The sequence below is a fragment of the Miscanthus floridulus genome, chromosome 13 (assembly GCF_019320115.1).
Source record: "Miscanthus floridulus cultivar M001 chromosome 13, ASM1932011v1, whole genome shotgun sequence".
Classification (NCBI taxonomy): Eukaryota; Viridiplantae; Streptophyta; class Magnoliopsida; order Poales; family Poaceae; genus Miscanthus; species Miscanthus floridulus.
This window is the reverse complement of record NC_089592.1, coordinates 1,728,154-1,751,638: the sequence shown is the minus strand read 5'-3', so window position 1 is coordinate 1,751,638 and position 23,485 is coordinate 1,728,154. Positions and strand designations below refer to the sequence as shown.

Here is a 23,485-nt window from a genome sequence, read left to right as displayed (position 1 = left end):
GACTTTTTTGCTCAACAATTCCCACGAGAAATTGCTGAAGATTATGTGCTCGGGGATGATGAATCGGCAACACGCTCACCCCTCAATTTTGGTGAAGCCATAATTGTCCTTCCTGGAACAGAAGCCAACGAAGACCAAATCGGCAGATTCTTTCAAAGCTTCTATAATGGTCTTTCTCGTGATCATAGGGCCTGGGTGCCTTATATCGACGAAGAAAACAGATTCCCCCTTCTTTTCAACTTCGCCGATGACACTCTGAATCAAGATAATGAGCTCATGATGGCTATCATCACTCCCAGGGCAATTCCAGTAAACACATTCGGCAGCGGGAAAAACACCAACATTACATATGAATTTTACAACCCATCGGCAGTATCCCGCCAATTGGCTTTTGGGCAACTGCCAATCAAACTCTGCTTTGCCGATGTGATCAAACCCAGGGAAACAATCACCTGCGGAACAGACTGGAACAAGGTAGTACAACTTTCTCCTGATGCCGATACCACAGATGTTGATATATCCACCTGGACACCAATATCTTTCATCACCGAGTCATACAAGCAATGGTGGCGAGAGTGGAAAGAGCAACTGTTCGCGACTTCTGCTCACACATATCGGCACATGATCGATTCTGAATATGCCATCCCTGACGACGCGGTAATTTTCCTTGAACTCCCTTCTGCTTTTCCTTTCATTTATCAGTAACTGATTCCCTTGTAACAGGTTAACAACCCAGCACCATCGGTGAGCAAAAGTGGGAAACCCTTCAACCTCCGGCCTGTTTCCCCAACATCGCCGATCGGCTACAACGCTCCCACCTTAGCCGCTTTGACCCACCAGAAGATTCGTACTAAGACCATCACTTCTAAGTCCAAATTGGCTACATCCAGGGCTACCCCATCGGCCGCTGCTACAACCTTGGTCAAAGCCTTTAAGGTAACAACCTTGCTTATTTTCACTTATGCCGATCACAAACTATATTAACCTTAATCATCAGGGGGTAAGAGCTGCTACGGGATCGTCATCGGCAATTCCGCCGATATCAAGCACCACTCCTTCAGAGGTAGCTTCTTGACTTTACATTTTATCTGTTAAATATCATATCTTACACTTGTTTTGCAGCAACAATTGGGTACATCGGCAAACGTACCAGATGCCCAAGCTTCACAACCAACAAGTGTCGATGCCCCCCAGCTAATCATTGCCGATGTCCAAGCAAAGCGCAAAGCTTCAACAGATACTAAAGCACAGCCAAAACGACAAAGGTCTATGCCGATCCCTACATCTGCCCCAATTCCATCGGTCATCATACCTCAAGAGCCCACCACCGATGAAGTCACAGAGGATATCCCATCGGCAAGCTCAGCCGATCCACACGACATACTCCAGGTTGTTTCCTCCAGTCAAGCACAGGAAATTGCCTTGAAACAGGTAAACCGATCAACCTATCTGATTTTACAATACTCATACTTACCCCTGATCGATCTCCTTGTCTTTCTCTCAGGAACAAGATTCCCCGAACAGCCTATTTTCCTTTGCTATTGACATTTCTGACGACGATGGAGAGGAAACAAGCTCTTCCCTTGCACTGGGAACAATATCGGCAGAGACTAAATCCAAGTTGGAAACCCTCCTGAACTTGCTACAGCAAGGTACCGCCCAACTGGTAGATGACTCGGACCCCGCAAAGGCAATTTTCAAAACAATTCGTGGCCAGGTCCCTGCCGATGTTGAAGAAATACTCTTCCCAGCAGCTCACTTAGAAAGCCGTCAACTGCAATATCAACGGGCCGCTCAGCGCATTGCCAATAGAGCAGCTCAAGCTCAACTTAAAGAAGAGATGCTACAACTGAAACAAATCGCTGATGAGAAGCACAAGGGCATCGTCAACTTGCAGACTTCGGGTGCTGCACTTAAGCAGAAAATCTTGGATCTATCGGCAAGGAAGGCAGCTCTATTGGCCGAATTGAAAGAAATCGATGCAGCCTTAACTCATGCTCAACAAGAAGAAAGCCAGCTACCCAATGCCGTCAAAGCCCTTCAGCAAGAAAGAGATATCCAAGCTCGCAAAGCTTTAGCCATGAAGAAGAAACTCAAGCCTGTGGAAGGTGCTGCCGATGACGACATCAAAGAAATGGAAGAAGCCGACCAGATTCGCCTGCGTGCGATATTAGCTATCCAATCCTTACTGAACGTGTAATCTTATTTATTGTATCGGCACTTTATGAGACATTGATACCCTTGCATAATTCTAGCCGATAGTACTGTTATCGGCACTTATACTTTTATGCATCTGTCCAGATACTAGGGTAATATTTCTTTAAATATTTTCCATTTAACGCTCTGGGAAACACAACCCCTTCGAGGGTTTCTAAAATATATGCATTACCAGGAATAGACTGATTTATCCGATATGGACCTTCCCAATTAGGAGACCACTTTCCAAACTTTGAACTTTTAGTCCCAATCGGTAAAATCAATTTCCAGACCAGATCTCCATCGGCAAACTCTTTTACTTTCACCTTCTTGTCATACCATCTAGCTACTCTTTTCTTATTTTCTTCAATACTAACTAAAGCCCTTAACCGATGACCCGCCACATCTTCCAACTCATCCTTCATAAGAGTATCATAATCATCGGTTGTCAGCTGATTTTGAGAACGTATTCGTCTAGAGCCAACCTTAATTTCCCAAGGCAATACTGCATCGTGTCCATATACTAACTGATAAGGCGTTACTTTGGTTGCACCATGATATGACATCCGACATGACCACAAGGCTTCATTTAATACTGTATGCCACCTCCTAGGATTTTCTTCAATTTTGCGCTTAATGAGTTTGATGATCCCTTTGTTAGAAGCCTCAGCTTGACCATTAGCTTGAGCATAATATGGAGAAGAATTTAAAATTTTAATTCCCATACCTACAGCAAACTCATCAAATTCTCCTGATGTAAACATAGTACCCTGATCGGTAGTGATAGTCTGAGGAATACCAAATCGGTAAACAATATGCTCTTTCACAAAATCAATCATATTGACCGATGTCACCTTCTTTAAAGGAATTGCCTCAACCCACTTTGTGAAATAATCGGTAGCAACCAGAATAAATTTATGTCCTTTACTCGATGGCGGATAAATCTGACCAATGAGATCAATAGCCCATCCCCGGAACGGCCATGGTTTGATTATAGGATTCATAGCCGATGCAGGCGCTCTTTGAATATTACCAAACTTTTGACACCCCTGGCATCCCTTAAAATATTTAAAACAATCTTCAAGAATAGTCGGCCAATAGTACCCATTCCTTCTGATCATCCATTTCATCTTGAAAGCCGATTGATGTGCCCCACATACTCCTTCATGAATTTCACCCATCAAGCTTTTCGATTCATCATTGCTAACACATCTGAGTAAAACTCCATCTATAGTTCGATAATATAATTCATCATCGAGGAGCACATATTTGGTAGCTTGGAACCTTATACGTCTCTCGACCTTTCTACATGGATCCTTTAAATAATCGACAATCTCTTTCCTCCAATCATCGGTATCAACTGCCGATGTTAGCACTTCCTGAATAGGATGATACCCTGAAGCATGCTGAGCTAGTCGATTAGCTTCCTCATTATGCAATCGAGAGATATGTTCAAGACGAAAATCTCTAAATCCTTTCAACAATTGCAAACATCTTTCATAATACGGAATCAAAGCTTCACTTCGGCATTCATAAATTCCAGCTAATTGATTTATAACTAGCATAGAATCGCCAAAGATTTCAACAACATCGGCACGTATCTCCTTCAGCAATTCTAACCCCTTTATCAAGGCTTGGTATTCAGCTTGATTATTTGTCGCTGTAGCAACAATCGGCAACGAAAATTCATACTTCTTTCCTTGAGGTGAAATTAACACAATGCCGATACCCGCTCCTTCACCACATGTGGACCCATCGAAGAAAAGTGTCCAGGGAGCAATCCCCAAAGAATCCACCGTATTACAATGCTGAGTGACAAAATCAGCCATCACTTGCCCTTTAACTACCTTAGTTGATTTGTAGCGTAGCTCAAATTCTGATAATGCTAAAATCCATTTGCCGATTCTACCACTTAATATCGGCATCGACAGCATATACTTGACCACATCGTCTTTGCATATGACCATACACTCGGCAGATAACAAATAATGCCTTAATTTGACACAAGAAAAGCACAGACACAATTTCTCGATAGCCGAATACCTCGTCTCAGCATCCACTAATCTTCTGCTCAAATAATAAACAACACGCTCCTTCCCTTCAAATTCTTGAATAAGAGCTGAACCGATAACTGTATCATCAGCTGACAAATACAACCTGAAAGGCTTCCCATGTTGAGGTGGAACTAGCACTGGAGGATTTGATAAATATTTCTTAATTTCATCAAGGGCTAATTGTTGTTCAACTCCCCATACAAATTCCTGATCAGCTTTTAATTTAAGTAGTGGGCTGAAAGCCTTGATCTTACCCGACAGATTAGATATGAATCTTCTAATGAAATTAATCTTACCGATCAAAGATTGCAATTCAGTCTTATTGGCAGGAGCAATCACCTTGTTAATTGCATCAATAGACTTCCTACTGATTTCAATGCCTCGTTGATGCACCATAAAACCCAAGAATTGTCCTGCCGATACACCAAATGCACATTTATTAGGATTCATCTTCAATCCATGCCTCCTTGTGCACTCCAGTATCTTTCGCAGATCGGCTAAATGTGCTGTGATATCTCCAGACTTAATCACTACATCATCAATGTAGATCTCCACTAATGTGCCGATGTACTCATGAAAAATAAAGTTCATAGCCCTTTGATAAGTAGCACCGGCATTTTTCAAACCAAACGTCATGACTATCCACTCGAACAACCCCACATGTCCTGGACATCTGAAAGCAGTCTTGGGAATATCCTCCTCAGCCATGAATATTTGATTGTAACCTGCATTACCATCCATGAAGCTAATAATTTGATGTCCAGCCGCAGCATCAATCAACAAATCAGCAATCGGCATTGGATAGCCATCCATCGGTGTGGCTTTGTTGAGATTCCTGAAATCAATACAAACACGAAGTTTCCCATTTTTCTTATAAACAGGAACCACATTAGAGATCCACTCTGCGTATCGACATTGCCGAATAAACTTTGCTTCAATTAATTTAGTTATTTCGGCCTTAATGTCAGGAAGTACATTAGGGTTACATCGGCGCGCTGGCTGCTGATGTGGCCGAAATCCAGATTTGATAGGTAACCGATGTTCAACTATCGATCGGTCTAATCCAGGCATCTCAGTATAATCCCAAGCAAAACAATCTTTATATTCTTTTAACAAATCTGTTATTCGCTGCTTACACTTGGAATTTAACTTAGCACTAATAAAAGTAGGTCTTGACCTATCACCATCATCGATATCTACTTCTACTAAATCATCTGCCGATGTGAACCCTTGACCTAATTTTCCATCATCGGCAAACCTATCCATTAAAACTCCTCTTCAGAACCGACTGCTTGGATCGGTGGAATTTCATAATCAGCAACTCTAAGGAACTCTTTTTCCCAAGCTTCTCCTGATATGCATTTAGTTCGCTCATAAGTATCTGATTCTGCCGATGCGATGATATAAGAAGAATCACCAGGGACGACTTCAATCTTATCCCCAATCCATTGTACGAGGCATTGATGCATTGTAGAAGGAACACAACAATTAGCATGAATCCAATCCCTCCCTAGAAGCAGATTATATGCACCCTTGCCGTTGATAACAAGAACGTCGTTGGCAAGGTTTTGCTGCCGATGGTCAATTCAACGCATACTGCCCCTTTAGCCGGTGACACATTGCCTTCAAAATCTTTCAACATCATATCGGTTTTGGTCAAGTCTTGATCTCCCTTACCAAGTTTCCGATACATCACGTAAGGCATAATATTAATCGCAGCCCCTCCATCAATAAGTACCTTAGACACAGGCCTGCCCATCAACTCTGCCCTTCACAAATAAAGCCTTAAGATGCTGTCTCTCGTCATCGGTAGGTTTCTCAAAAACAGCCATCATTGGATCTAGCGTTAGCTGAGCTACTTGATCAGAGAAAACAACTTCTTCCTCATTATCAGATAGTGCCCAGAAACTCCATCGGCAACATGAATACCATATTAACATCTGCCGATGGACCCTTATTTTTGTGTTTTACCTGCCACTGCTGATGACCAGGCCTTTCATTGGAGGAATTTTCCTCCTGGTATAAATCCTCCTGACGCTCACGTTGCATCCTCCTTCTCTACGTCTTTGTCAGACCCTCTGGGCACCATCGAGGAAACTTGGTTTTCCAAACCGGCTGATAACAAGTCCTAGTTAGTTCTACGCGACGTATATTAGGGTCCCTGTAGAATATCTCCTCATCGGGAACTCTTGCGTTTGCCATTTCCTCAAGCTCCTCTTGATTCCTTGGAAAATATCCAGCGCGTTTACCAAGCCTCTCATGTACACTAAGTCTGCCCCCCAGCCGATCATGCACTGATGCTCTGCCTTTGATCGGCTCGTTGATAGACAAACCCTGATTACCACGTTGAAACCTCCTTTCTGAACGATTGACTCCGTAATAACCATTACACTCAAGGCAATTTTCAACAGTTGGCAATTTAATACCTTCTTCCCAGCAATGGATGAAGAACGGACATCTCCAATGATCTTTATGTCGATTCCACTCTTCCTGACGTCTCATTTCTTGCTGTTGCCGATATCGGTCATTACGTTGACGCCAACCCTCCTGCTGCCTTCGATGAGTAATCACAATGCCAGGTCGAGGAGGTTTTTTGGAACTACTGCTTTCCCCTAGCAAACCCTTACTCTTTGCATCATCGGTAGTTATCCGATGTTGGGGGTCTACTGACGCGTTTTTCTCAGCAGCCTCTGACGTCAATACCTTGGTCTTTCCTTTGGCATCCAACATATTTGCTGGAAAAGGATGTTGATCAATTTTCATCGGCTTCTGGGTCTTGGAAGTACCAAACTTAATTCTCCCAGATTCAATAGCCGATTGTAACTGTTGCCTGAATACCTTGCACTCATTTGTACTGTGTGAAGTTGCATTGTGCCATTTGCAGTACAAAATCTTCTTCAACTCTTCTGCCGATGGGATCACGTGATTAGGTGACAGCTTAATTTGGCCCTCTTGAAGCAGAAGATCAAATATTTTATCGGCCTTGGTGATATCAAAGGTAAACTTTTCTGGCTCTTTTTGACCAAAGGGACATGATATCGGCTTTTTATTCTTAACCCACTCAGCTAAGCCGATAACTGGTTCTTCATCAGAGTCAGAATCTCCTACTTCTTCAACAAATGATACCTTTTTACTCCAGTTCTTTTTAGGTTCAAAAACCCTAGTATCTTGATCAGAGATCCTTTGCACAAGATGACTGAGGCTTTCAAACTCCTGAGAAGCATATCTGTCCTTAAGATGTGGCAATAACCCCTGGAAAGCCAAATCGGCAAGCTGCCGATCATCCAGCACCAGGCTGTAGCACTTATTTTTTACATCTCGTAGCCTTTGTACAAAGCTCTCTACCGATTCATCATTACGCTGTCTCAATTTTACTAAATCGGTAAGCTTCTTTTCATGGATTCCAGCAAAGAAATACTTGTGGAATTGTTTTTCTAGATCAACCCAAGTAATAATAGAATTTGGTGGCAATGAAATGAACCATGTAAATGCTGATCCAGACAAAGATGATGAAAATAATCGAACTCTTAATTCATCTCTGTTAGCTGCCTCTCCACATTGAATAATGAAGCGATTGACATGTTCCATTGTTGATGTATCATCTTGCCCAGAGAATTTAGTGAAATCCGGTACCTTGTACCGATTTGGGAGAGGAATTAAATCGTAAGCAGGAGGGTACGGAGTTCGATAAGAATAAGTATTGACCTTGGGCTTTATCCCAAACTGATCCTTCACAATTTCTGCTATCTTATCGGCCCAAAAAGCATCAGCCTCCTGCTGACGAACTGGTTGAATTTCTACAGGAGGTGCCTGCTGACATCCCTCCACATATCTTTGTAGCCCACGATCTCCAGCAATCGGCATATTTGTTGCTACTTGTGGTCCATTAGCCTGTTGGAAAGGATTCATCGGCTGGGCTGCCGATGCTTGATTCTGGAAACCAGCTTGCATATGACCTTGTTGAATCCCTGCAACCTGCTGATTTCGCTGAACTGTATGTTGAACAGGTAACTGTCCTGACCAATCATTATTAGAACTCATCGGTACAAAACTTACCGATGGCTGGTAATTTGCTGATATTGTTGGATAATTATAACCGGTTTGAGGCATGAACTGAACCCCAGTTTGACTCATAGCAGGGGCTTTCTGCTGCATCGGCAGTACGCTCGCCGATGGACTTGAATTGAATGTTTGAATCATAGGCATCTGGAAACCTCCTGGAGTTGGTTGTACAGAAGTAGTTGCGGCATATTGAGGCACTTGGGCCATCGGCGAAACGGCCGATGATATAGGCGCTCTTCCTGCTGCATCTAACAATTGAGGTAATCTAGGATCGAAAGCAGATGACTCTGGAGGCATGCCATATCCCCACCAATTAGTAGGAATCTGGTTATTCTGAGACACAGGGCCTGACATAGCTGATGCCGATAGATCTGTATTAAGCTGAACTCGCCCTCCTGGTAACACCTGATCTGATTGTATCGGTGTAGATTGAATATTAGGTGAGCCTGCCAATGCTGGAGGGGAAGTAACTTCTGTACCCACAATGGCCGAAGGAGCCGATGGAGTTTTGACAGATGCCGGCTCTGGTTGATGATAGGCAGGCCCAACGTAATGTGGTGCCGCTTGTCCTTCTTTGAGAGTTCGAACCACAGCATTATGAACAGTATTGGACAGCACATTGGAATGATTAATCAAAGCATGATTTACTGCAGAATTAACCATCTCTTGAAGTTTACCAGGATTGGAGTCAAAGGTAACCTGCCGAGGTAACGGCAAATCTTGCTTCTGGATGACTTGTCCACTCTTGTTCAAGCTAAACGACCTCAGACAAAGCTGCTTGTATTCTTCTACAGCCTTTTCCATAGCCTGCCTCTGTTCTTCCTTGAGATCTTCTTCTGATACTGCGATAATGTTCCCTGGATCGATCTCGGAGTTGAACATATTGGTTGAAGCGTCCCACTGGGCGTGCCAAAAGATGTGTTGATGCAAAAGTGATCTGCAAACACAAAGGGCTAATACCCGAATCGATATCCAAAGCGTGCCAGTCGATTTGACCTGCTAATCGACAAGGATGAAGAAACGAACACTTTGGTCCTGACAACAGCGATACGCCCGGAAGTCACGGCCAAGAGGTGCTCACGCGGAACTCGAGAATCGCCGAAGATCGCACTGAAGCGATGCAGCTCGCCGAATCAATGAGAACTCGTAAAAAGAAAAATATGCAAATTGACGAAGTCGCCGAAAAGTAGATGCAAATAGGAGTAAAAGTTGGTTTTGATATTGATTGATATATTTATTACATTGCCCCTTACTCCATATTTATACCCTGATCTAAAGAGACACAACCAAACGCAACTAGGACACCAATCCCATATCTAAGGAAACACGTGACTCTTACACGAATCATAACCTAACAAATACAGAAAAGGAAATCAACTCCTATCTATTTCCCTGTCCGCCTCAATTACGATGGAAATCTCACTGTCCTCCTTCCCATCGGCATACTCCCTATTTCATCGGCAGTAGGCTTCAAGTCTTCCTTCATCGGCATACTCCCTGCTTCATCGGCAGTAGTCTTCAAGTCTTCCTTCATCGGCATACTCCCTGTTTCATCGGCAGTAGTCTTCAAGTCTTCCTTCATCGGCATACTCCCTGTTTCATCGGCAGTAGTCTTCAAGTCTTCCTTCATCGGCATACTCCCTGTTTCATCGGCAGTAATCTTCCAACCTCATCGGCAACGCCCGAGTCCAAATCAACCTTTCCATCGATCATCACCAGCTATCGGCAACTATTTTTACAAACTGGCTTTCATTGGCTATCAAAGTATTCAATAACTTTCCCCTTGCCGATTAGTCCACTCCGATTATTTTGACACGTGCAAAAAAAACGGTGTCAACAAACACCACTATTTTGATTGGTGCTCCTTTTATCTTGGGCAACTGTGTAAAATGTATTCCCATTTATCTCATACCCTTGGTAGGTGAGGATATGCCATGATGGTTGCCTAGCCAACAAATACAATTACTCATCAATATTGTCATCGCCTTGACATTCTTTTTGCAACCAACCACTGAAACTTTCCATGTGCTGATGCCTAATCCAAGCTTCAGTCTTCCCTAGAAACTTGGATCGTAAGAACTCCTTATGTATCTCGATGCACGGATTCACCAATGACGAGTTCTAAAAAACTGTGTAGTGTGCTTTATTGAAATACTCGCCTTCCATGCCAATATATGTTTTCTTCCCTAAAGTTCCTTTACCACTGAGTCTCTCCTCGTGTCGCGATTCGGGAACGCCAATCGGGGCAAGTTCAGGAATAAAGTCAACACATAACTCAATGACCTCCTCTATTCCATAGCCCTGTGCGATGCTTCCTTCAGGCTTAGAATGGACTTTCACATATTTCTTCAAGACTCCCATAAACCTCTCAAAGGGGAACATGTTATGTAAGAACACAGGTCCAAGAATACTAATCTCCTTCACCAAATGAACTAGGAGGTGTGTCATGATATTAAAGAAGGATGGAGAGAACACCAACTCAAAGCTGACAAGACATTGAACCACATCATTCTATAGAGTAGCTAGTTCCACTGGATTGATTGCCTTCTAAGAAATTGTATTGAGGAATGCACATAGCTTCACGGTGGCTAGACGTACATGTGGAGGAAGAATTCCTCTTAAAGCAACTAGAAGCAATTGCATCATAAGCACGTGGCAGTCGTGGGACTTTAAATTTAGGAATTTCTTCTCTGGCACATTTATTATACCCTTTATATTGGAGGAGAATCCCGATGGGACCTTGATGCTGCTTAGACATTCGAACATGTTGTCCCTCTCTTCTTTGCTAAGCGTATAGCTAGCAGGACTTAAGTAATGATGTCCATCATCTGTCTTCTCTGGATGAAGATTGTCTCGTTCTTTCATGCCCTACAAGTCCTGACGTGCTTCAAGTGAATCCTTTGGCTTCCCGTACACACCCATGAATCCTAACAGGTTCACACAAAGATTCTTTGTCAGGTGCATCAAGACGATTGCGTTGCGGACCTCTAGGACTTGCCAATAGGGTAGCTCCCAAAAGATGGGCTTGTTCTTCCACATGGGTGCGTGTCCCTTAGCATCTTTGGGAACAGATTCACTGCCTTGTCCCTTTCCAAATACTACTTTCACATCCTTGACCATTGCAAGTACATCTTCCTCGGTTCGGTTATGAGGCTTCTTCCAGTGGTCTGGCTTACCTTTAAAATGCTTCCCTTTCTTTCTTACTTGGTGATTCAAAGGAAGGAATCGACGATGGCCAAGGTACATGACCTTTTGACATCTTTTCAAATATATACTGTCAAGGTTATCAAAACAATGTGTGCATGCATTATATCCTTTGTTTGTCTGACCTGAAAGATTACTTAAAGCAGGCCAATCATTGATGGTTACGAACAACATTGCTCGTAGGTCAAAGTGTTCTTGTTTGTACTCATCCCAGACACGTACACCTGGTTTGTTCCATAAAACTAGAAGTTCTTCAACTAATGGCTTCAGATAGACATCAATATCGTTGCCAGGTTGCCTCGGACCTTGGATGAGGATCGGCATCAAAATGAACTTCCGCTTCATGCATAACCATGGAGGAAGGTTGTAGATACATAGAGTAACTAGCCAAGTGCTATGACTAGTGCTCTGCTCTCCAAAAGGATTCATACCATCTATACTTAAGGCGAACCTTAAGTTTCTAGCCTCATTTGCAAACTCTAGAAATTCCCTGTCTATCGCTCTCCACTGGGACCCATCAGCTAGGTGTCTCAGCATATTGTCTACCTTACGGTCTTCTTTATACCACCACAACAACTTTGTATGGTCTTTATTTCTGAACAAACGTTTTAAGCGTGGTATTATAGGAGCGTACCACATAACCTTGGCAGGGATTTTCTTTCTAGGACGTTGTTCACCCTCGACGTCACCAGGATCATCGCGCCTGATCTTATACCACGATGCTTTACATATCGGGCATTCATCTAAATTCTCGTATTCATTGCCATGGTAGAGGATGCAGTTATTAGGACATGTATGTATCTTCTGGATTTTTAATCCCAAAGGGCAGACAACCTTTTTTGCTTCGTACGTAGTGGTGGGCAATTCATTTGGCTTCGGAAGCATCTTCTTTATGAGGTTCAATAAATTCCCAAATGCCTTGTCGGATACACCATTCTTTATCTTCCACTGTAGCAATTCCAGTGTTGTACCCAGCTTTTTTTGCCCCTCTTCGGCCGTCGAGTATAGCAACTTCCTATGATCCTCAAGCATGCGCTCGAACTTAACTTTCTCCTTTTCACTTTCGCATTCTTGTTGTGCATCACGAATGGCATCGCCAAGAGCATCACCGAGATCATCTTCTACAGCTACCTCTTCTTCATCTCCCCCCATTGTAGTATCATCAAAGGCACCATACTGAGCAATAATGTCATCAATGTCTAAATCTTCTCCTTCACCTTCTTCCATCATGACCTCGCTTTCTCCATGCTTACTCCAACATATATAGTTTGACATGAAACCTGACTTAAGCAAATGTGAATGAAGACTCATTGAGCTTGAATATTCCTTTAAATTCTTACATAGGGCACATGGACAGCACATGAAACCATCCCGCTTATTTGCCTTGGCCACACCTAAGAAATAGTGCAAGCCCTCAATAAAGTCTTAGGAGCGGCGATCGGCATTGTACATCCAATGGCGTGACATAATCTGTATTACACGACAAATTATGAAAACCTTGAACATAATTAAGTATTTTATTACACAACATAAACGACACACACACGGTTGATTAATTAACTAAGCCTGGCTACAACGTAAGCAATCCCAACTATCACTAAACAAACTAAAACTACAATGCACTTCAGTAACATAATTATTTCGTGACCGTACGCAACTAGAACAGATAAATCATTCTTCTGTTGAATATCAATAAGCTTCTCCTGCTGGCTCACTGCCTCATCATCAGCAGCCGCTACCTCAAGCGCATCCGAATTCTGCACGTATGTAGCATAATCTTTCTCCCAGTACCAACCATCGCATCCATTGCCCTCCCACTGAAATTAAAGCCAAAAAATATTTAGTCAAAAATATTCAAGAAAAGCAGGTCAATTAGCCATAATAATCAAATGCGTAAGAAACTCACATCGCGATCTGGACACTTGTAGAAAACATGACCCTTATTGGGTCCCTGTCTCTTGACTCGGTACTCCATCACAATCTTCTGCTTACACTTGCCGCAGATAATGAGAGGGAGTTCTGGCCTCAGTCGTTTCGCAACCGAACGAGAGACCGAGGATCCGGTACCAGTTGTCATCTACTTTCTATACTTATTTTTGCAAACTAGTGTAAATTTCACATTTTCTAAAATAATATATTTAAACAAAACTAAAATTATTTATTTATCTAACTAAACCATGAAATATGTACTATGTATAATAGTAAAATACCAAACTATCAAGTGATTTTACTATTGTAAATCATCATGTGATTTTGAGCTAAAAATGACATAGAAATCACATAGCTCAAAAACATGTTTCAATAAATAATCATCCGTACTAGTTGACCTTGCTTACGTGATCATCTCGGCGAGCATTTCTCCACCGGACGGCACCGTACTTGACCAAGGAATAGCTCCGATTCTACGAGGAAGGCAACACGGTCTTCCACGACCGTTGCCGCTCTCCCTCGTAGAATCAAAGCTTCTCCTTGACGTCTGTTACCGCTCGGTAGAGAACATGCTCGCCGAAATAAACACGGTCCACAAGTTCAACTAGTACGGATTTTCTAACTATTTTCTAAGTTTTTCATTTCATGGAAAATTTAATTCTAAAAAATAAAAGGCATGATTTCTAAGTATTTTATTTCATGGAAAAAATAATTCTAAGTGACCTGCTCGATATCGGCGAGCTCACGGGCGTTTAGGTTGCCGAGGATAGTAACATTTGTAGATGACATTTGTAGGTCTGAAGTTATCAAATATCCATCAAATTATAGCTCAAAAACATGTTTCAATAAATAACCATCCGTACTAGTTGACCTTGCTTACGTGATCATCTCGGCGAGCATTTCTCCACCGGACAGCACCGTACTTGGCCAAGGAAGAGCTCCGATTCTACGAGAAAGGGAACACGGTCTTCCACGACCGTTGCCGCTCTCCCTCGTAGAATCAAAGCTCCTCCTTAACGTCCGTTACCGTTCGGCAGAGAACATGCTCGCCGAGCTGAACATGGTCCGCAAGTTCAACTAGTACGGATTTTCTATAATTTTCTAACAATTTTCTAAGTTTTCCATTTCATGGAAAAATTAATTCTAAGATCATGTAAGCCGCCGGGGACGAGGATGGCGTGTGCTCCAGCGAGGACGAGCGAGGCGTGATTTTGATGAACTAATTTAACTTTTGTTTATCCAAACATATATGCAAATCATCATGTGATTTTGAGCTAAAAATGACATATAAAATCATAATAAAGTCCAACATATAAAGTTACATATGCATCTACATCACAAAATGAGATAAGCTACTGATAAAACATAAGAGGATTAAGTTTGTTACCTCCAAAATCGAAGATCAACACCAATGGAGGGGGAGAGAGCAAGAACAAGAGCAAGCTGAAGAACAGAGGTAGTGAGTTTGAATGGAATGACTCGGGCTCGGTGAGGAAGAAATGAGCCAGTGTATAGGCCGGGATAATTAGTCCCGGTTAGGGGGCCAAACCGGGACTAAAGATTAATTTTTATTCCTGGGGCATCACCCAAACCGGGACTAAAGATCACTGCCCCGTGGACGACTGTTGGGCAGGGACCTTTAGTCCCGGTTGGTATTACCAACCGGGACTAAAGGGTCCTTTAGTTCTGGGGACAAAAAAAAATGCCAAGGTTAATACCAAATTATGACATCGTTCTAAAGTCTATTATCTGGTAGTGCAATCACGTTCTACTATTTTGATGAGAGTAGAATAACTCGGAACCAAGCACGCTCTACTAGTGGATACAATCCACCCGGCAATGCATCGATTAGCCCCTTTTTTTAAGTGCGTCCAGCTATATGTCACATGTTTTAAATGGTCAAACCTGTCAAACTTTAGACAAATGTGACCCATTAAAGTGACGATTAGAACATTACCGAACATACACAAATTTGATAGACTTAATGCCAAAAAAAATCTGATGGCAGATAAATAACAAAATTCTTTATTATTATTTTGATCGATGTGGCCATCCTCCGGTTATATAAGCCAACTTTTATGTAAGGCAAGGGTTAATTAAAAAAAACGTGTTTAACCCCATGTTACAGTGGTACATGTCATAAACGAAGTGCCACTGAATATGTCTACTCCAAGAGCTTTACATGGGAATAAATTGACTGCTTCGCAACCTAGTAGCTAAAATTGCTAATATCTAGCTTTCCAACATGACGGATTTCTTTTTCTTGGGATTTACATAGACATGGTATTTTTCGGTATAGCATATGCAGCATTATCTTAAGAACCAGGGTTCCTCGATGAATAAAAACATTTGGAAGCTAGAACTCCCGCTCTACTATTTTCATGTTAGAGTAAAGTGCACGTTGGGTCCTCAAACTTTTGGGACATTCCCGTCTGGGTCATCGAACTAAAAAAGCGACTATCTGGGTCCCTGATCTACTACCGCCGTGCACCAAAGGTCCAAAACCCGCCACGCCAGCGCCAACATCCGACGTGGCCGTGCCACGGTGGCAGGTGGACACTATAGCCATGCCAACTTCAAAAAATCCCTCACGTGTTTGGAGCACAGCGCATCACGCCCGCCCCCCTCACGCCGTCACACGCTGCATACATGCATGGGGGCTGGACCTGTCCCTGTGCTTGCCGGCTGCCCGACTCCATGACGAGGTTCCTGGCAGCGCATGCAGTACGCGCGGGAGCTGCGGGAGATGGTGGCTGTGTTGGAGGGCTGGTCGCCGCAGGCTCCTCTTCGGGTTAGGGAACGACGGCCTGTCCTCTTCGCCGCCGGCGGTGCTGCTGGCCCGTGCATTGCAGGCTGTCGGTGTAGTCGTCGATGGCCAGCTCCCTGGCCCGACGTGGGCACGTCCAGCTCCTCCATCATATAGCGACCAAGAGTGCATCCGGCCTAGAGCGCCTGTGCAAGCTGGACGTGGGCATCCGGCCATGGCTCTTATCCAAGCGCATGGGCTCCAAGAGCCTCGAGCCCTCGACGTCGCTGGCATGGCTGCTGTGAGCTGGGGCAGCACAGGCGCACAACGCATGGTGGAGCTCTCGGTGGCGGCGGGTGCCCATGGCACGCTCGGGTGGACGAGGACGGCGGACAGAACGCCAGCAGGATCGCTGGCGGACATATGAGCGCACGCGTGGGCGACTGGGCAGAGTACTAGCAGACGGGGCGAGCCACACCGTGCTCTCGCCTCGCGACGCCGAGCCACGCTATGCTCTTACCTCGCGCACGCCACGCCACGCTGTGCAGGCCGCGCTCACTAGGTTGCCGGTGGGCCGCCTCACCGATCCGCGCATGCACACCGGCAAGCGGCCTCGTCGTTTCTTGAGCCCTTGACGCGCCTCAGCCGCGTGCTGCTGCCTGCGTACCGTGCGGAGGGGCCGGGAACGTCGCCGGGTGGCTGCCGCGTTCCGCGAGCACCGCACGTGCGCGCCTGCCAGGACGACGAGGATGAGGACGCGCGCCTCCATCTGGACGTGGCCGCAGGAGAGCAGGAGCGACATGATTGGGGAGAGAGGATGGACTTGGGAGTGAGAAAGAGAAATGGGGCGGTTTTTTTTTTTTGGAGAACTGGGCATGACCCCAGTGTCCAGCTGCCACTGTGGCATGGCCATGTCAGATGCTGATGCTGGCGTGGCAGGTTTTGCACCTTTGGTATACGGGCGGCAGAAGATCAGGGACCCAGATAATCGCTTTTTTAGTTCAAGGACCTAGATGGGAATGCCCCAAAAGTTTAAGGACTCAACGTGCATTTTACTCTTCATGTTAATTAGCATTGAGAATAGTGAAAGAAAACTGATATTTGTGGGTGTCGGCGCTCTTTTCTGGGCTACTTGATGTACACGAGACGATTTTGTTTTTGAGAAGAAACGACCTACTTTGTATCCAAACTGAATCCAAACAATCATTCCTCGCTGTTCTTCTTCTACCTCCGGCTTCTCCTCCCCTCTCCCTCTCTTGGTGCTAACACAAACATTCGAGGTTAGTGCATAAGACATTTTCGTCATGGGTTAAAACACACCGGAACAAACATAATCAAACTAGTTAATAACCGAATAAATTGTTGGCCTCATGGCATGTAACATACTCCAGATTTAATTGATATTTTGATTAATCGACGATTGATGGCCGGATAAATCTTATTTCATCAATCAGTATTTATAGAAGAACGTAACTAATAAGCGTCCGTTGAGTGGGCACCGGGCCAGATGGCGACCTCTCGGTGTGTCCATCCTGGGTGACGCAGGCCCTGAACATGCCAGCGGTGTTGTGCAGCATGCATGGCCACCTCCCCCTGCGCGGACACGGCCACTAGCCCCACGGTGCCGGGCGGCGCGGCGTCCACGACGCGCGCGGCGGCGTCCCGCAGGGCGAGGCCCCGGTGCTCCATGACGGCGGCGACGTCCCGCGCGACGGTGTGGCGGATGATGGCCTCGCCGACGCCCGTGGCGGACACGGCGCAGACGGCGTTGGCGTAGGTGCCAGCGCCCACGATGGGCGTGTCCCCGATCCGTCCGGCCCACTTGTTGGAGTGCCCGCCCGTGGACGTGGCCGACGCGAGCCCGCCCGCCGCGTCGACGGCCACGCAGCCCACGGTGCCGGTCTGCAGGCTTTCGTCGCTGCCGTCGGCGGCGGCGGCTTGTTTCTCCTGCTCCTGCCTGAGGCGCTTCACGTTGGCGTGCGTGATGAAGTAGGCCGGGTCGTCCTGGGTGTCCAGGCCTTGGTCCCTGGCGAACGTACGCCTCGGCGGCGTGGAAGGCGAGGTAGATGTGCGGCGTCTCCTCCATGACCCGCTTGGCCAGCGAGATGGGGTTGACGACGGTGGAGACGCCCCCATGATGCACGCCTCCATCTCCACCGTGCCGTCAGCGGTCAGCACCGAGCCCCTGCCGGGGTTGAAGTGCGGGCAGTTCTCCAGCTCCCGCACCTGCATCGCATTGCGTATATATATGTTTGCATTGATTTCATGAGTGAGGATTGAGCGGCCGGCCGGCGACATGAGTGACAACTGACAAGATAATAATAACGTACGACGAGCTCGACGACGGCGAGGGCTGGTTGGCCGGTGCGGAGGGCGGCGGCGCCGAGGTCCAGGCAGCGGCGCAGTGTCACCAGGCGAGGCTCCGTGCTGTCCGGTGGCAGCGAGCGCGGGATGTTCCCGCCGCCGCCCTGCATTGGCAGCGCCCACCCCATGAATCCAATTCAACCACCCCCCCCCCCCCCCCCCCCCCCCCGCCCCCCCCCCCCCCCCCCCCCCCCCCCCGCTCTGCTCTGCTCACCTTCAGTGGTTCGTCTGGATGTGGATGGTGTGTGTGTCTCTCTACTCCGATTCCTAGATGCATATTAGCACTCAAACTTGTACTTATTATTAGTTAATAGCAGTGTGATCAGCACTGAGCACTAGTTAATTGCATTGATTCTTACCTTAGCAAAAAGGTCGCCACCTCTGAGCATCCACGCCGGTCTCTCCCAAATTATACATGGGGGTAGTGACGTGGTGTTCAAATCTCGCTCAAACGGACGGCAAATCTTTTTTCCCCAAAAAGAAATATGCGATGCCCAACTTCACATGGGTGCTTGTGCTTCAAAACACGACAACTTTACATAGTCCCTCCGTTCGAAATTATAAGCACACGTTTGGATCCACCAACTAAAGTTTAGCTGACTAAATTTAACCGCTAGAGATCTAAGTAGCCCAGCTAAAAGACCAACTAAAGTTTAGCTGCTTCAACCTAGATAAACTCAGCTAAAGTTTAGCTGAGTCTATAGCCGGAGGATCCAAACACCCTAACTAAAATTTAGCTAGGAGAACTTTTAGCTGGTTAAAGTTTAGATTTGAAATTTTAGCTAGCTGAACTTTAATTAGTTGAGTGAATCCAAACGGGGCTTAAGACGTTTTGTTTTTTTCTAGATATATTATCTTTGTTGTGTATCTAGACAGGCCATTCCAAATCATGAGACATTTTGGTTTTCTCAATATATTATTTTTGTTATGTATCTAGACATAGTGTATATATATAATATAAATGGTAAAAGCTATATATCTAGAAAAGCTAAAGCATCTTGTGATTTAGAATGGAGGGAGTATTATTTAAATAGAGGTAGGATGTTCAGTGAAGAAGAGAACAAAATATAAGAGAGCAATGGAGGACTGTTTTGATGATCAGCCCCTGTGCCTAAAGTTCCCATGCCTCTACACTTATGCCAAAAAGAAGGACATCTCTGTTCAGAAAGCCTTTTCCGAAGTTGATCTGCTTACGCTTTTCAGATTGCCCATGTCTCGGAAAGCTTTCAATGAATTTCAGGTATTTCAGCTTACAGTCAACGATCGATTTTGAGAACAAGCACAATGATGACATCTGGCCTTGCATTTGGGGTTCGGCTTGTACTTCAAGCAAGTACTGCAATCACTCACTCAGCTCAATTACCCCGCCAGTTCCTTTTATTTGGATGTGGAAATAATTTTTTGGTTGGCTATTACTCAGTGATCGCCTGAACACAAGAAACATCTTGAGAAGACGTCGCACGCATCTTGATGAAGGATACAATTGTGTGCTTTACCCTGACAATATAGAGGAATCAGCCATGCACTTATTTTTTGAATGCTCCACTAGTACTACCGGTTGGTTCCTCCTAGGTGTTCATATTTCAGGGGCTTATTCAGATGAAACAGCAGCTGTGCATTCCCTACTTCATGGAACTTTTTTTGATAGCAGCCTGCGGCTTGGAAACAACGCTTTATAAGTGAAGTTAAGCTTCACTTTTGTCATCTCCTACTAAATGTTTGTCATGTAATTACAACTTGGCTGAACTCTTTGTAAATTGTAATAGGTAGTTCCTCCTCCCCCCCCCCCCCCCCCCCCCCCCCCCCCCATCCGTTAGCTTCTAGCTAACTCCTTGTAACCTGTCTCGGTTTTGTTTGGCAATATATTTCCTGTGAGCTTTGCTCCACAGTTTTGATTAATATATATAGAGAGAGACACACACACACACACATGGTAGCGCTATATATCACGGGGTGGAATGTTCATATCGTGGAGAGGTTTTTACGCGGTAATGAAATTATTTTTTATTCATCAAACCGCTAATTTTTATGCAATGTCAGCGCCAAAAACTTTTCTACGCATCTTGACCATTAATTCTATGCATCCAATCGGCCATCACGTGTCATGATTCAAATTTCAAATTTATGAAATTTTTTTTAATATTCACAGTGGATCTTGAACCGTGCACAAAAATGTCAGGAGTTCAATGGTGAAAACCGTTTTTGAATCGGATGCTTCGTTGAGGAATTATAATGAAAAAACGAAAGAGATTAGATTGGATGCGTGCATGCATACATGCGTCAGCTCTCTCAGGTTGTGTCAGGTGGAACGCCCAGCTCGCGAGGAGGTTTCTATGCGGCAACGAATTAATTTTTATTCATCCAACTACTAATTTCTATGCAACACCGCGACAAAAATGTTTCTGCGTAGCTTGAACTGAGCTTTTATGCATCCGATCTGCGGTGTCTGTAGTAGTCCCCTACCTGTGCGCGCGTCAGACTTGTGGATCTGAATGATTGAGCTGGCTAGGGGTCTGGCTGGGCTCTCCATTAGCTATTTCGAGCCCCGAGTTCCCTATATATATATATATATATATGTATATATATATATATATAACTACTGTTCTGCAGCTGGTCATAGAATAACTTATTTTGTGACCACTTTAAGTTATGATAATTACCATGTTAATTTACGATATTACAGTAACTCCTTACTAAGTGATTTACTATAACATTATCGTAAATATCACCGTGAGTTGTAGTAACACGAGTATCGTAAATGCATATTCATGTTATCGTAAATTAGTACAAATATTATTGTAAATCAAGCTGGCTATAGAATAAGTTATTCTATGGCCAGCTATATATATATAAGCGCAATCATTCAAAATCATTAAAATGCAAGCGCATTATTTTTGGCATCGGGAGTTCGATGCCCATTATTATTCCCTAGTGTAGTGTAAGCACCTCGCACCTTATTTTCTTTTCTTTTTAAGGAACACGTCATACTTGTAGCTAATATAGTCCTAGAGTTACCCTACCAATAGCAATTAATCATTTTTGTTACTGTTTTATATCAGTATAAATGTTAATCCCACCTATACTCATTTTCCGGTGTTTTACTTAACAAATATGTATGTATTTTCATTTTTAGTGGCTATACTAGCTACGAGGGGTGAATCTAGCTAGCGTGGGTGTAGCACTACCCATCTGCTCCGGGAGCCGGGGCTGCCATCGCGGTCGCGCCCACGTGATCGACCGTTTAAACTACGAGGGCGTAGTGGAGCTGATCTTTGCAGAAGTTCAGCGAAGAGCGTCTCTACAATGAGGTGTGGTGCTGCAAAGAGCGTCTCTGCGAGTAGCACCGGACGCACATGCATGCGCGTCGTGTTAGCTAGAGTGAACAGCACGCAGCATACCTATCGTCTCCGATGCTTTAGGAGACCAACCTTGTGGTGTAAAAAGAGGAAGATTTGTTGGTGCCAAGAAACACAGCAGATCGATCGAGACACGACTGGTGCCCTTTATTTTATTTTCTCTCTAGTAGTAGCTAGCTAATGTACATACATAGTTCATCACCGTACCGCAAACACATGCATGCTTCCTGCACTGCATGTCATGTATAAAACTTATTTGGCAAATAAACCCTGCATATATAGAAAGAAAATGGAAAACAAGGCACTAGCAGAGCAGGTACTGCCGTGGTACTGGTACGGTGGTAGAGTAGTGCTGGTAATCAACAATCAACCACTTTCTTAATAAGCCGGGCGTCCCACTCCCAAGCGACGTCCACCGGCGGGAGGCTCGGCCACGCCCTGCCGGCGGCCCGGCTGCTGCTCCGTCGCCGTCGCCGCAGCAGGATTCGCCTCCGCCACGCCCCGCGCGCTCGCGGCCAGGTCGACGGGCTCCGACTCCGCGACGACGTTCTTCTTGTTGGTCGTCGTCCCCTCGTCTGCTTGTTGTTCCTTCTGCTGCGAGTACGGGTCAGCCTCGGCGACCCGGTGGGCGGCGGCGAAGAGGTCGACGGGCTGGGAGTCGGCGATCTTGCCGCCCTCCAGCGGGGTGCCGTCGTAGAAGCCCGTCCGCAGCATCTCGTCGTCGCCGGCCACCTTGGTGCGCGCCCTCCCGGGCTTGATCTCGCGCTTGCTATGCGCCATCGATCGTCGTGTACTCGCACGACAACGGTGCAAATTACCACTACTGACTTGAGTGTCGGAACGGAAGTAGCCAGTAGCTACTAGCTAGTGTACGTTCTTGCTGGGTGGGTGGTACTACTGCCTACGGTGCAGGCTGCGTATTTAGGTTGGATAGCTGAAGGTTCTCGTCGGGACATATCCAGCGGCCAGCGCACTCCTCCCCTTCGGCTTCCGCTTCATCTTCCAGAAGCGGGGGAGGCGCTGCTTTGTTTGCCGCAGCCCGGAGGACGCCTATGCTGTGGCGCCTCTCCCCTATCCACTGATTCGAGTTTTAGGTTTTGTGGTTCTCATTTTCTCTATTTGTGTTTTGCTCGCTGTTGATTCGCCTCCCGCAAATCGTCCGGCGGGAGAGCTCGTTCGCCTCGTGTTTGCTGTTGTTGCGGTGCATGTACCCGAATCCTATTACAGGTTGTTTGCCACCCTTCTTTTTTTGTTTTCTGAATGGATTTTTCCCCCATATGCAGGCACTGGTTTCTTCAATTTCTTCAGTCGTCTATCAATCAGACACTTGATTGTGCAGATATTTGGTCTTGATTCATCAGATTCTAAAGGTATTTCGACACTATCTCATCCCTTCTCTCTGTCTCCCCTGAATCATGCAAAAAATCTGATCCTCAGATCCCTAATCTTTTTGGTGTGCGCTAAGTTTATTTTGATCTGTTTTGCTCTGTCCACGGCCATAGCTATTTGATATCAGCCTGGCATGTCCTGGCCATTTGAGAGGAACGGTCTGTATGTACCCAAAATATTCAGAG

General features: G+C 45.2%; 2 protein-coding genes and 1 pseudogene across 2 annotated transcripts; 1 reads left to right on the top strand and 2 right to left on the bottom strand.

Moving 5' to 3' along the window:
- Positions 1–271: 271 nt before the first annotated feature.
- LOC136501962 (uncharacterized) lies at positions 272–12,263 on the top strand. Its single transcript, XM_066497467.1, has 5 exons — positions 272–657; positions 724–936; positions 998–1,063; positions 1,123–1,177; positions 12,130–12,263. Exons 1-5 carry the CDS (start codon positions 277–279, stop codon positions 12,261–12,263), a joined length of 849 nt encoding a protein of 282 aa, XP_066353564.1. The 5' UTR covers positions 272–276.
- Positions 12,264–17,581: 5,318 nt separating this feature from the next.
- On the bottom strand, positions 17,582–18,699 carry LOC136501833 (isoaspartyl peptidase/L-asparaginase 1-like; annotated as a pseudogene).
- Positions 18,700–22,211: 3,512 nt separating this feature from the next.
- Positions 22,212–23,273, bottom strand: LOC136501703 (SEED MATURATION PROTEIN 1-like). Its single transcript, XM_066497230.1, has one exon. The coding sequence runs from the start codon at positions 22,689–22,691 to the stop codon at positions 22,290–22,292; it is 402 nt and encodes a 133-aa protein (XP_066353327.1). The 5' UTR covers positions 22,692–23,273; the 3' UTR covers positions 22,212–22,289.
- Positions 23,274–23,485: the final 212 nt, after the last annotated feature.

What these genes read in the sequence shown, in the direction of transcription:
- LOC136501962 (XM_066497467.1), top strand. Translation starts at nt 277, where the DNA reads ATGATGGCTATCATCACTCCCAGGGCAATTCCAGTAAACACATTCGGC. An exon ending in CAAGCACCACTCCTTCAGAG is followed by an intron (nt 1,064 to 1,122) that starts GTAGCTTCTTGA and finishes CTTGTTTTGCAG; the next exon opens with CAACAATTGGGTACATCGGC. An exon ending in CCAAGCTTCACAACCAACAA is followed by an intron (nt 1,178 to 12,129) that starts GTGTCGATGCCC and finishes AAACGTTTTAAG; the next exon opens with CGTGGTATTATAGGAGCGTA.
- LOC136501703 (XM_066497230.1), bottom strand. Translation starts at nt 22,691, where the DNA reads ATGGCGCATAGCAAGCGCGAGATCAAGCCCGGGAGGGCGCGCACCAAG.